Source organism: Enhydra lutris, unplaced genomic scaffold, assembly GCF_002288905.1.
Source record: "Enhydra lutris kenyoni isolate GAN:26980312 unplaced genomic scaffold, ASM228890v2 scaffoldscaffold16, whole genome shotgun sequence".
Taxonomy (NCBI): domain Eukaryota; kingdom Metazoa; phylum Chordata; class Mammalia; order Carnivora; family Mustelidae; genus Enhydra; species Enhydra lutris.
In genome coordinates this window covers 24,261,716-24,276,214 of record NW_019154100.1, presented here as the reverse complement: position 1 = coordinate 24,276,214, position 14,499 = coordinate 24,261,716, and the positions used below count along the sequence as shown (strand labels likewise).

The following is a 14,499-nucleotide window of genomic DNA, read 5'->3' as shown; positions in this document are numbered from 1 at the left end:
AAGTAGAAACAACCCAGATGTCTAACAACTGATGAATGTAAAAACAAAATATGGTATACCCATGCAAAAAAAATATTATTTGGGCATTTTTTAAAAAGAATGAAGTTCAGATACATGCTACAAGACACATGAACCTTGAAAATGTTATGCTAAATGAAATAAGCCAATCACAGAAGGCCACTTATTGTAAGATTCCATTTATAGGAAAGGTCCAGAATAGTAAAGCACAGAGACAGAAAGTGTAGTTTCCAAGGAACTGAGTAGAGAAGAAAATGGGGAATAACTGCAAATTTGTATTGGGTTTCTTTTTTGGGGTGTTAAAAATGTTCTGGAATTAGGTAGTGGTGATCAATACACAACTTTGTGAATATACTCAAAACTAGTACTGAATTGTACACATTATGTGAATTATACCTCAATAAAGCTGTTATTTTAAAAATGAAAACTGCTCCCATGTGATCATGTGTATTTTTAGCCTGCCCATTCCAACAACAACAACAAAAAATCACAGTATGCACTTCCATTGTCTAAAATCTCCTATCTTTAGGGGTACCTGGGTGGCTCTGTCAGTTAAGCATCAGGTCAGGTCATAATCCCAGGGTCTTGGGATCAAGGCCCAGGTCAGGCTCCTTCCTCAGCAGGGAAGCCTGTTTCTCCCTCTCTTCCCCACTTGCTATCTCTGTGTCTCTCTCAAATAAATAATAAAAATACATTAAAAAAAAAAAAAACCAACTCTCTCTTTTTTAATTGCCTCTTCTGAGGCACTAAAATTATGACACCAAATTAGCAGGTAACATAGTTGAACCATCATTTACACTAAATGGAAAAGTTCAAGGTTCTCAAGTTTCTAAAAATACCCCATTAATCAAAAATTAGCAGAGTATGTATATCTGTATTTAATCTACTGGTAGGAGAGGGCACCAGCAGAAGGGGAGATTAGAGATGGCCACCTAGTTTTCCTTGCATATTTACAAGCAATTAAGTATTTCTTGATGATGATAAAATTATTAATCATTAGTATTGTCAGTATCATTGACTGTGATGTTAGGTTGCTCCTAATACTTAGAGTTAAAATATATGCTGCACACACACACACACACACACAAAATATATATATATATATATATATATATATATATATATATATAAAATGCACAAATTTAGAAACTCTTGTTCTATCACCTAGCTGGTAATACTTGCTTACACTACATGACATTACATGCCTTAATGAAGACAAAGATCTTATAATAAATTACCATATCATGTAAAAGGCTGAACTAATGTCTAATAATCTTAAATGAGATCCAGAACCTATTTGTAAAACCACAATACTTTACCACAGATTTGGTGAAGTCAAAATCTCCAACAATTCCTTGTTCACGATTCAAAGCAAATACATTGTTCTGATGAAGTGATCCATGAACTATAGCAGCCTTGTGCAATGTATGCAGGCCCTGGGCAACACCTTTCATGACCTTTAAAGCTTCCTACAGATAAGTATCCACAAAAGATGTCAGGAAGTTGTCAAATCATTTTAATACCTGAACCTTTTCTTTAATTAAAAGACTTTTCCAGAAGTGAATGAAGCTTTTTCCAAATGAAACTTTAATGTAAGAATACAGCATAGAGAAAAAAACAGACCAGAAGCCCTCATCATGTAACATCACACATATAACTTAAAACACTGCCGTCTCTAAGAAGACTTAGATTATAAATAATGAGCATATAAAGCATGTAGAAAAGAGACACTAAATAGAAATACCAGGTAAAAAGAATCAGGACATCCTCTATTTTTATTACTAATTCAAACTTACAATGCAAATTAAAGCTGTCACTTAAGCAATTATAATATCAAGTGCTATACTACACAATTTACATACAACACAGCTTAATGGTTATAAGCATGGGCTTTGGCACCAAAAGACCTAATTTCAATTCTTATTTCTACCTCTTGTTGAGGACCCTGTGCAAGTCACTTAATCTCTATAAGCCTCATTTTTCTCATCTGTATATAACAGGATAACTTATACCACAGGATAGGATTGATGTGATAATTATATAGCACATATATATATATATAGCATAATACCAGTCAAAATTTTACATAGTGTATAAAACATGTAGTACTGCCCTCTAACAATAGGGGTTATTTTCTCATTTAATATATCCACAGAAATAGTGTTTTTTACTTACTTCTGAAGTTAAAGGCACACTGGCTTGAACAGCACTCAGGTTTGCCCTAGGATAGTATGGGACCATCAGATAAGCCATAGGATCAGACTAAAAGCAAAACAGAATGAAACTTAAAGTGAAAAATTCTTCAATGTATTTTTAGTATACATCAATTATACGAGACAACTTTTTCTTTATGTTATAAAGAATGAACTCTCTAAAGCTCAGAGCTAAAACTTATTGCAAATGTTTTCTGCCAAGAGATTAACATAAGAACTTTACCTTACACAAAAATAGGAATATCAATGGTAGTAACCCAGAGTCTTCTCTAGCGTCTCTCCATGCTCTGTGATAGGCAGCTGCTCTCTGAATCACCCTAGCTTCTGTGTCCACATCTACAGAATAGCCCTGGTACAAAAAAGAGAGGTAACGGGAATTCCAACATTAAAAATCTTAATATAATTATATATCATTTCAACTTAAACATAGTGATTTTTATATAAGTTAAATCATATCTAATTTTATTTTTTAATTGTATACATAAGTACCTTTTCTATCTGCCTTGAATGCTATAATTTAGAAAAGAAAGAACAATTCTACCTGTACCTTAATGTACATTCTATTATACATTGTCACTAGGGCCAAATTAATTATCCTGTTATGATTAACGGTTTTCCAGCTCAATAAAGCAATCAAAGAATAGAAAACTGTATTGGCAAAACAGCTGAAATTTCAAAGACAATTTTAAGTAAAGCAAGAATTTTAAAAGGCTACTGGACAGAATGTAGTAAGCTTACCCAAAAAAGAAAAGTCCAAGTATATTCTATTAAAGATACATATTTTATTAAGGAAATGAGGGAAACTCTGAATTCAAAATTAGTTCTGGCAGCCAAGCAGAAAACATAAGCATTGTGCCAGTCAACTCATATAATTTTTTATACCGGAGGGAGAGATGGGAGGGAAGAGCAGAGGGAGAGGGAGAGAGAGAGTCTCACCCAATGTGGGGCTCAATCTCATGACCCTGAGATCATGACCTGAGCTGAAATCAAGAATCAGATGCTTAACTGACTAAGCCATCAAGGCACCGCTCAACTCATATAATTTAAAAAACAAGCATGGATTTTCAATTTCCTGAAAAATAATACCACCACTCCCCTTATACTTCTGAATCTTCCAAAGGTCAGAACTTAATCTTACCTTTAAAAGAATTATCTGCCCATTAACCTCAGAACAAACCAAAGGGCGCTTGCTGCTAAGTTCCTTCATGGGCTCAGCATCAAGAAGATCCCGTTCCAAACTCATAGTAAGAAGACCACCAGAGTTCTAGACAAAAATTTTTGTTACAATTAAAGAAACCAAACCATCCCACTACTTTTAAATCATTAACGTAATTAGTTACATGCTATGAAATGATATGGATATCATCAACCCTACTGGAGAAACCAGTAAAATAAAAATACTGAAATCTTCCTAGTTTTTCAAGTTCCTGGCTCTTGAAGTCCTCTCACCCAAAATGTAATCAACATACATTTAATGGCTACTACAGTTCTAGAACAAATTCTGAATATGACTGGGATTAACCAGATATATATACCAAAAAACCCTGATGCTTAGTTGGAAGACTTTATGTGTTTCCTAAAAATATTAAAATGAAGACAGACACAAAGAAGGTTGTAGAATGGGAATGAGAAGTATAAAAATTATGACTACTATGAATTAATTCTAACACCTCTGCCTCTGTTTGAAGTGGAATCCTTGGAAGTGAAAATGGTTTTCAAGTATTTTAATTCTATTAGATATTTCTGCCACTTTTTAAAAGGAATAAATTTTTTGGATAAAACCTATCAATATTTTAGATCAAGGTAAATTTTATTGTGGTGTAATTTTAGCAAGAGGGGTTCTAAAATTGTTTTCTGGTTTTTATTTACATGTGTTGTCAATATTATTTAAGTAAACCACAAAATACAATCAACCTACAAAGGTTTCCTGGGCATGCATCACAGTCACACATCTTAAAATCATTAAAGGAGTCCATTAGCTATGATTAAAACATTTTATAATCTTCCATAATAAAGAGATCAGCACACTTCTAAAAACTAATTTTCAAGTCCTACACAGCACCACATACTTACTCATCCATCCTACATGAGTGTCTAAGCTAAAGTTAAATAACTGTGAAGAAAATCCCCCATTCTTTTGAAGTCGAGTCTGGAAAAATTTTACAGTAATTGCTTTACTATTTATGGGGACTTTTAATCTTACATATTCATGAGTTCATAACTCTATGTATACAACCATTTCTGTACTATATTTAAGGTATTATCATGAACTTAATGACAATCTTAACGAATAGATCTTTCATCTAGTCCCTTATCCTTAGCGGGCAATATAAAACAAAAGAGCTAACAGATTCTGCCCTGAGAGCCAGAGCTTACCATCCTGCTCTATGAAGGTCTTTTGCCCAAAACACTGATCTCCCAGGCTTTGAATCCTGCCTGCCTAGAAAACTATGCCCATGTCGACATCTCTACTTAACCAATTTTCTAGAATTCTTTCCCAGCCTGCTTTAACTTAGAAGATATATTCTGCTTTAATTCTTCATGACTGGCAGTGTCCTGCTTTTATTCTAACTCTTGAAATAACAGCTAAAATTGCTTTATCATTTCAAAAAATAAATACCTCTAATTCAAATAAGTGTCATGCAATGTACTGAATAGCTATGAGGAAAAGAGAAAAGAGAGAAAAAGATGCCAATTAATATAGACGTTAGAATACAATACGCTAGTATTAAAGATAGTCTTGAGGAAAAGTTATTAACAATACCCAGAAACTATTCATCAGGAACATCTTCATAGTAAGGATAGCATAAATTTAACACTGACACACAACTTAATATCTTTGCTTTTCAACTCTCTACAGAGTAATAATTCTCAGGGGCAACAAAGCTTACCATGTACTTAAGTAACCCTATTTCAGGATAAAGCAGAGGCAGCTCAGGGAACCATGTCTGTACCAAGCTATTCAGCTTCTCCTAAATTTAAAAAATATTTTTATTACAAATCAATATATATTCAATTATGACATGTTGCCCTTCAAGAAAAAATAAGATACCAGTATCTCTTACTATAAATCTAACAAAATACACAAGCTAATAAGATATAAAACCTATTAAGATATATAATCACTGATTTTCCCTTCTACTTCAAGAAATATCAAATGAAAACCAAGAGTCATCTTGGGTCAAAGTTACCATCTCACTAACAGAAGAAAAAGAAAATTTTTTTTAAAGATTTTATTTACTGGGGCGCCTGGGTGGCTCAGTAGGTTAAGCCTCTGCCTTCGGCTCAGGTCATGATCCCAGGGTCCTGGGATCGAGTCCCTCATCGGGCTCTCTGCTCAGCAGGGAGCCTGCTTCCCCCTCTCTCTCTGCCTGCCTCTCTGCCTACTTGTGATCTCTGTCTGTCAAATAAATAAATAAAATCTTTTAAAAAAAATAAAAATATTTTATTTATTTATGACAGAGAGACAGCAAGAGAGGGAACACAAGCACAGGGGAGCTGGAGAGGGAGAAACAGGCTCCCTGCTGAGCAGGGAGCCCATATGGGGCCCAATCCCAGGACCCTGGGATCATGACCCGAGCCAAAGGCAGATGTTTAGTTGACTGAGCTACCCAGGCCCAGGCACCCCAAGAAGAAAAATTTAATTATCAATTTTATCTTGGTATACATATGTAGGCACAGTACCTTGCCTAAGATCAAAGTATACACTCACTTCCAAGCTAAAATGAAAATGTGTGTTGATAATATCAATCTGCATCATTAAATTGTCATTTCTCAAAATATTAAGAACACACTGACATTTTAAAAATAGTAACTATTTCATTTAGGAGGGAAAGAAATCATAAAAGCCTTGAAAGCAAAAACAAATATGCAGCTCTACAAAAGCCACTTTGAAGTAAATGTGAAAACAGAGGATCCTTAGGAAAGTCATTTGTCACACTTATTAAGTAAAACTTCTAGATGCTTGTCAACTCACTGGAACACTGGAAGATAACTATTTATCCAAGGTGCAAAAGGTGAATAACTAAGCACACACAGATGAATTTGCTAAATAAAACATAACACTTAGAATGTCTATTATTTTATTTAAATTCAATTAACATATAGCATATTACTAGTTTCAGAGGAAGAATTCAGTGATTCATCAGTTGCATATAACACCCAGCGCTCATTACATCAAGTGCGCTCCTTAATGCCCATCACTCACTCACTTCAACCCCTGAGGCACCCTACCTCCAACAACCCTGTTTGTTTCCTATAGTTAAGAGTCTCCTATGGTTTGTCTCCCTCTCAGATTGCCTATTATTTTCACTGTATTTTTATTGTTCAAAGCAGTGTCTACCTTACTTGTTCCCCCATAACATTCCTGAAACATAAAATATTATATTATTTCCATTTTATTTATTTGTTTGTTTATTTGATAAAGACAGGTTGCACATACAAGCAAGGAGGGGAAGGACTGGGAGAGAAAGAATCCCAAGCAGGCTCCACACCCAGTGCAGAGCCTGATGAAGAGCTTGATCTCACAACCCTGAGATCATGACCTGAGCTGAAATCGTTAAGTCTAATGTCCAACAGACTGAGCAACCCAGGTGCCTCATATTCTTTCCCTTTTAAAGAGAAAATACACTGACAAACTCTCCCAAGGTCACAAGACATTAGCATAAAAGTGGAGACTTAAAGATGTAACTTCCCCCCAAAATTCAGGTGGCTGCACTTTGTTATATTCTTCAACTAAATTATGTCACCCCATTAATGTTTTCATTGCAGCATTAGGTTAAAACAGTGCTGATTTAGATTTTATTAAAGGAAAAAATCTTTAGCTCTGTGTGAAAGAGAAATCAAGCAGTATGTAAAAGTATGTTTGTGCTATAATCTCCTCTTGTGAAAACAGCCAGAAAAAAGACTAAAAGAAGTTAAGTGAAAAGTTCATGGCGACTACTACTATTATAAAGGAATGGAAAAGTTATGGATGTTATTTTTTATTCTTTATAATTTTCTATAATTTCCACATGTGGTACAATGGTTATAAATTATCATCAGAAATTAATTTCTAAATTCACATAAACATTACTATGCAAACATAACTATGCTAGTATAATCTCCAGCCTTATTAGAGTCCACTTCATAAAATGGATACATGAATTCAATTTCTACAGTAAAAACTAATTCAAAACTTCAAAGAATTAAATACTTACATATTCCTCCTGCTCACGATAAATTTCCTGAAAGACGCTATTGCGCAACTGAGTTATTTCTTGTTTTATTTTCTCAATTTCAGATCCATCATGGTCATCCGACTTAAATCAGACAGGAAAAAGTGACCTTATAAGCTTATTAAAGTGGACCAAAAACAAGTCTTCCTAGTAAGAATGCAACTTCTATAGCAAATCACTCTGATTTCTATGTATCCTTCTGTATCCAGCAGATAAGAGACCCTCATAACACTTAACTTTATTCTAACACTGACTTTTCCCAAACCTACAAAAAGGAATAAAAATTAAAGACATAAAATCAACACAGATATTTCTTGTCTCTTAATTTGCTGTAGATTTTCTCTAAGATGACCAACTGCCAACATAAAGTAAATGTCAAGAACACAAACCAGTAGGAATGAAGAAAATACAACTAAATTCCCTGGAATTCTCTTCTACAATAGATTTGGTTAAAAAAAAAAAAAAAAAGAGTAAATGTATGGTGTGTTTATTAGAGGAAAAACAACGTAGACCTCAAAAAGACCCTTAAAACTCCAGCAGTAATTAGTAAGCCACCTTAAAAAGTATATATGTTTTCTATTTTATGTATCTTCAAAAGTTAAAAAACTAAACTAAAAAAGACCCCATTCCCCACAGTCCAGAATAGGATAAAAAACTAGGAAAATATTAAGCCATTAAACTAGTTTCATTCCAAGTCCAATTAAGTACTGAAGAGTAAGAGTCAACTCAAGTTGGATTAAGATATAATGTAGATTTCTTTTGTTCATAAATCAGTCCTCAAGGGAACACAAAGAATTACCAGTTTATTCAGTTTCAAACTGAAAGAAGGTGGTTAGTCCAGATTAGGGTGTCTGAATTTTTCCAGTTCTATTATCGTATGCAAACAACTTAGAATACTTAGGAGGAATAGTATGTCCAGCCATTAAAAAGAAAGCTAACAAAGAACATCATGATCTTGAAAATACTTTATGAAAAATTCTACCTTTAGGGGAATATCTTACATGTAATAGTTTGTATTGTATTAGGTATTATAACAGTTTAAACCAAAAGATTTTTAAACTGTTCTAAAATATTTGTTACTAAAAATAAAGGCAGCCATGTAAAACATTTTCAAAGAACATTTAATGACATGGTAAAATGTTTACACTATTAATAATCTTATTTATATACACAGAAAAAAGATAAATATATAAAACAAATTGTAAATAATAATTTCCTATTTTAAAGAATGTATTTATGCATTATTTTCAGGAAGCAGAGTAAAATCAGGTACACATAGAATTTCATAAGAACCAAGTGTTTCCTTACCTCTTCCAAATTATTCTTCTCAACTAGTTTCCATCTCAGTCGAGCTTTTAAGTTTTTCAGTGTCTTTTTAATGGACAGCAAGTGATCCACATTGGGGCTCTTATTGAAACATTCGATAATCTGCTTCTTAAACTAAGAAAAAAAGTTATTGTATTTTCAAAACACAGAAAACAATATTTATTAAAATCACTTACTGACCATTTCTTATTTCTCTATTAAGATTCAACTACTATTTACTGAGTTCGGATTGAAGTAAGAAATTCCACAATTCTCAAAAAGACAATCTACTAACTGATTTCTTAGTTATCCATATTTCTATTCAGGAGAATATAAGTCCCAGCAATCAGAGTAGCAAAGGTAAGGGAAATATTTCAAGGTGAGAGCTATAGTGAGACATCTTTGTTAGATATGATGCAAACTGAATTACTAGTGAGGATATAACCTAAAATTATCTTCCCCAAAGTAGTGTGACAATATGTATCAATTTTAACAACATTGATTCCTTTTGACTTAGTAACTAAAAATTTTTAGGAATCTGAGAAACACAAAATTATGCATAAAGATTATGTACAGTCTTATTTATGGTTAAAAATAATTAGAAGTAACCTTAACATCTAACACGGATGAAAGTTAAATAATATTGTATATCTATGCAAGTGATGATGCATTAGTTGCTCAAAATGAAAGTAGAGAAGAATCATTAATCACATGGGACAGTATTCATAATATACCACTAAATGAAGAAATATTTTCAAAACCGTTTACAAAAAAATGCAATGCACATATGTGTACATATATATGTCACCATCCAAAAAGAAAATACTCTGAAACTAGCCCTGAGTATCTACTTCTTAGGCTAAGAGGATTATAATCAATGTTTTTATTTCTTCTTATTTTTCTGCATTTAGCAAATTTTCTACTGTAAACCTGTACAGGCATAAAGATAATGATAGTAGAGATGAAGCTTTATTTTTTTTGAAAGATTTATTTATTTTAGAGAAAGAGAAAGCAAGAGGAGCAGAGGAAGAGCAAGAGAGAATCCCAAGCAGACTCTGCTGAGAGTAGAGCCCAATGGGGGGGCCTCCGTCCTAAGACCCCGAAATCATGACCCAAGTCGAAATCAAAAGCCAAACACTCAACCAACTGTGACACCCAGGTGTCCCAGTAAAGATTAGGTTTTGAAGAACACAATCCAAAAATGCAATATATTTTTATCAATTAAACCACTATTTTTACTGTGGGGTGAATTTAATTACACATCAGCTAACTATACTATTCTTCTAGCAATAATAATTAGTTACATATACAGTGGGTATTAAACTATTTGAGAAAAATTTAAGTATTAAAAAATCCATAGCATCAATATAGAAGACCTGAAAAATAAAACATAATCCAACCTCAATACTGTCCTTGTACTTGGATTGTACTGTAGCAATAAGCCTTTCCTCTGAACGGATCTTTTGTAGTACTTGACTATATGTATTTAAAATGACCTCCTTGTCCTCATCACCTTGCTCCTAAGTGAAATAAATCATACACATGGAATTATTCACAAAAGAGTATCCAAAATAATTTAAACCTCCAATAACAATGAACAAACTTTTTTAAAAAATGCCTTTAAAAAATTCTATTTTTTTCCAAAGTATCTTTTTTTAAGATTTTATTTATTTGACAGAAAGAGAGACAATGAGAGAAGGAACACAAGCAGGAAGAGTGGGAGAGGAGAAGCAGGCTTTACACAGAGCAAGGAGCCTGACACCTGGCTCCATCTGAGACCTGGGATCATGACCTAAGCCAAAGGCAGAACTTTATGACTGAGCCACCTAGGTGCCCCCAAAGTATTTCTTAAACACATCTTTTTCTAGACAGAAGAGACACTGATGTGAAAGATGTTCATATGGAAAATTTTGCTCCCATTACATCATTATTCCTACAGCTTTCTAGAGTAGTATTAAAGGAAATCACGAATACCACTACACTAAATTTAAGAACCAAACAATACAAAGAACTTCAACATTTTATTTTTAGAAATCATCTATTAACAACCATTTCTAAAATCAAGTCTGGGGTCATCTGGGTGGCTCAGTGGGTTAAAGCCTCTGCCTTCAGCTCAGGTCATGATCTCAGGGTCCTGGGATCGAGCCCCACATCAGGCTCTCTGCTCAGCAGGGAGCCTGCTTCCTCTCTCTCTGCCTGCCTCTCTGCCTCCCTGTGATCTCTCTCTGTCAAATAAATAAATAAAATCTTTTAAAATCAAGTCTGACAAAGAGATACAAACTTCCAGTTATAGAATAAATAAGTCATGGAGATGAAAAGTACAGCACAGAGAACATAGTCAATCATATTTTAACAGTCTTGCAAGGTGACTGACACTGACTAAGATTACCCTGGTGAGCACTGAATAATGTATAGAAATGTTAAATTACTATGTTGTACACCTAAAATTAATGCAACATTGTATGTTAATCATATTTCCGCAATAAAAAAATAAAGTCTGACTAAACCATCTAAATACTATTAAAAATAGACTATTTTAAAATAGGGAAATACAGAAACGTATATGTATTTTTCAATGCCAACCTGAATAAAACTGCAAAAGGTGAAAAGAAACAAGTAAAAGGAACAATATAACCAGTGAGACTTCGGTAAACAGCCAGAAAAACTGGGAAAGAGTCTCAGTGAGCAATAATAACATTACAAAATGCTCTTTGGAAGAGCTACACTAATTTTTAACTTGGCATGACAATAGAGAACATACAAAGAACAGAAAGGGAGCTAATAATCGGTCTTATATATGCACTTCCAAAGCTCTTTCAGATTTTATTTTAATTTTTCACAAATTCTGAAGTCTTTTACAGTCATTGGGTATGATGGACTGAAGAATCAAATGACACAGAAAGCTAACACACTCAAATTAAGAGGAGTTTTCCTGGAATTAAATGTTAAGTTTAATTTTTTAATGTGAAATGTCCTATTAAAATGAAAATATCAGGAGATGGGTATTAAAGAGGGCACTTGTTATGATGAGCACTGGATGTTATATGTAAGTGATGAATCACTAAATTCTACTCCTATAAGCACTTATTACACTACATGTTAACTAATAAGAATTTGAATAAAAATATGGAAGAGAAAAAAAAAGAAAAGTATACATCATTTAACAAAGTGATGGTTACCAGAGGAAAAGGGGGTGTGGGAATGGATTAAATAGGTGATGGGGATTAAGGAGTTCACCTGTCAAGAGGAGCACAGGATGATGTATGGAAGTGCTGAATTAACTGTACTGTACATCTGAAACTAATATAACACTGTATGTTAACTAACTGGCATTAAAATAAAAACCTTAAAAAATGAAATTATCACTCTGTGAAAGAATAAAAATTTGCATTGTGCTTAGATTAGAACTTGACAATGTTACTATTTCATATAGGTCTATAAGAGGAAACCTAAGATCAGTCTTCATACTTTCTAATTAGCAAGAAAAACCATGTTGCTTCAAAGGAAGCAGTAATAAAGAATATCAATACTCACAATCAGAGATATCTCCAGCTCTTTGCAGATACTTGACTCAGTCTTCTCTAGGATTTCATCAAGACTACTGATTGTGTCTTCAGAAGTGTGTGATTCCTCCACAGAGAGATCAAAAGCCTCATTTGCAAAAAATTAAAACATGAAAGTATATCATTTAATTATTTACTATTAGTGTTGTGTTGTTATACCTAGAGCAGAGCATTAGCCTATGCACTGGGCAATGTGGGGGGGAAGTAAGGACACACAAGAAAGATAAATTACTGCCCTCCCCAAACCTTCACATCAAAAAAGAAAAGGCATACACATATCACACACATAAAACACATATTTTTTAACATAATCTGTGGTTTAGAGACATAAGAGGAAAAGTATGAAGAAAAAAAAAACAGAAACAAGACCAAGACTTTGTGAGGATAGTAAAAGAAAACAGTCTGACTAAAAGGTGGTAAGAAACTTAAATGTTCAGGTGAAAAGTTTAAATCTGATAGGTAGTAGGCAGACAATGTCAGCGCTCTTTAATAAAAAAGACATACGATTATACTTGGTATCTCATGATGAACTACTAAGTATTTAGGAATCTGGAGATAAAGATTAAACCCAGATGACCTCCACCTCATTAGGAAAACAAAGATATTTTCTATCAGGAAATAGACTTTATAATAAAGTGTTAAATAGAATAAAATCATGGGCCTAAATTATAATACAGAACATAAAAGTCCTAAACAGTCACTTTGATTTCAGAGATAAGATATGTGATTATGGAGATCTGGATTAGGGAAACAGCTACGGAAATGAAAGAAAAGGATACATGATAGTTAACCTAAGCAGAAAGACATTCTAATCAACAACAAAAGACAAAAAAGAAATAATTAATGTTAATATGTCCATTAAAAAGTACCAAAATGAAGAGCTCTGGAGGTAGCTGAGAGATTAAAGACTTTTTTCCCCCAAAACAAAGCTAGAAATGCATATCTGTAAACCATTCACACAGATAAATGACACCTTGGGTGTCCTCGCCCTTGCTGAGAAGGCTGTAAAGCAGACAGAACAGAGAAAACAGAGAATCAGCAACAAAATGAGGCTGAAATTTAATTAGGATTCCAAGTATATTAATACAAAACTACATGCCCCCACAGCTTTTGGAAAATTACATGGTATTTTTGTGATAATAAATAAGAACTAAGAATAATAATACACAAAACATCATTTCTAATGTTTAGTACCAACTGAGATTAGTATTCTCCATTTATGTTAGATATCTTTAAGATATTTAAGATATCTAAGATATCTAAAACTTAAAAAACTTAAACACTGCCAATTAAAATACTTTCAGCATAAGGAGCTGGCCAACTAATGTTAAAACACACATCTTGCTAAAAAAGAAACTAAACAAAGAAGAAAGCTCTACTACCCTTTAAGCACATGTAAATACAGTAAGACCCTTATCTCTACACTATAGCTATAGAAAATACACCACACTTGTAATAAATGCCAGTGATACTTTCTTATACCTATAAAGGCTTATGAAGCTGTTTTCCATATATGTTCCTAGAGCATAAAAATATGTAAATCCCTCACTCCTCTATTCCAGTCAACTTCCCCTCAATCCCTCTCTTCCTCTTCATTTCTCCTCCTCAAAATAGAAGTAAATTACACTTGGAAAATTATTATAAAACCAATATTTCCTGCTTTACAGTACAACATCAACACCAACACTGGGCAAGGGCTCTTATTACCTTTACAGTGTTCTGGAACCATGCTACGAGACGTTGTAGAGAAACCTCTGTTTCACTTCTAACACTGGTGAACTCTTTTCTTTTATCACACTTCCAGTCATAAAATTTCTTAAGTATTTCTTCAGAGTTTGTCCCTTCTTTGGCCTGTCCATATACTGCCTCTAAAGAGGATGACAGATCCTATAGAAATATATTTGTTTGTTAAAGTTTATTAATGTCATATTAGGATTCAAGCACCATATTAAAATCTGTGAGACAGAAAAGCAATATGTTGAATCCCAATCCTTAAGAATCTTATAAATAAAGCTTAGAAACATTAGATATGAAAATATAAAGCTACTAGAAGGTGATTTATGTGGATTATAATAATAAAGTTAGACAAATAATTCCAACTAAGGAAAACACTGAATATATATATGAACTTAAAAAGCATTTTAAAAAGGACTAGAAGAGACAAGAGAGCCTAGTGGTGCTCTC

General features: G+C 33.3%; 1 protein-coding gene across 2 annotated transcripts in view; it reads right to left on the bottom strand.

The window, feature by feature from the left end:
* LOC111147390 (serine/threonine kinase 31) overlaps positions 1-14,499 on the bottom strand; it is an 88,408-nt gene that overhangs the window by 28,007 nt on the left and 45,902 nt on the right. For both annotated transcript variants that reach the window (XM_022503392.1, XM_022503393.1), the window contains exons 12-21: positions 14,023-14,202; positions 12,287-12,403; positions 10,153-10,272; positions 8,756-8,887; positions 7,430-7,531; positions 5,123-5,203; positions 3,370-3,495; positions 2,455-2,580; positions 2,194-2,280; positions 1,338-1,487 (exon numbers count right to left, since the gene is read on the bottom strand). In XM_022503392.1, the coding sequence (XP_022359100.1) occupies positions 1,338-1,487; positions 2,194-2,280; positions 2,455-2,580; positions 3,370-3,495; positions 5,123-5,203; positions 7,430-7,531; positions 8,756-8,887; positions 10,153-10,272; positions 12,287-12,403; positions 14,023-14,202 (1,221 nt within the window). The remainder of the gene's footprint in view (positions 1-1,337; positions 1,488-2,193; positions 2,281-2,454; positions 2,581-3,369; positions 3,496-5,122; positions 5,204-7,429; positions 7,532-8,755; positions 8,888-10,152; positions 10,273-12,286; positions 12,404-14,022; positions 14,203-14,499) is intronic.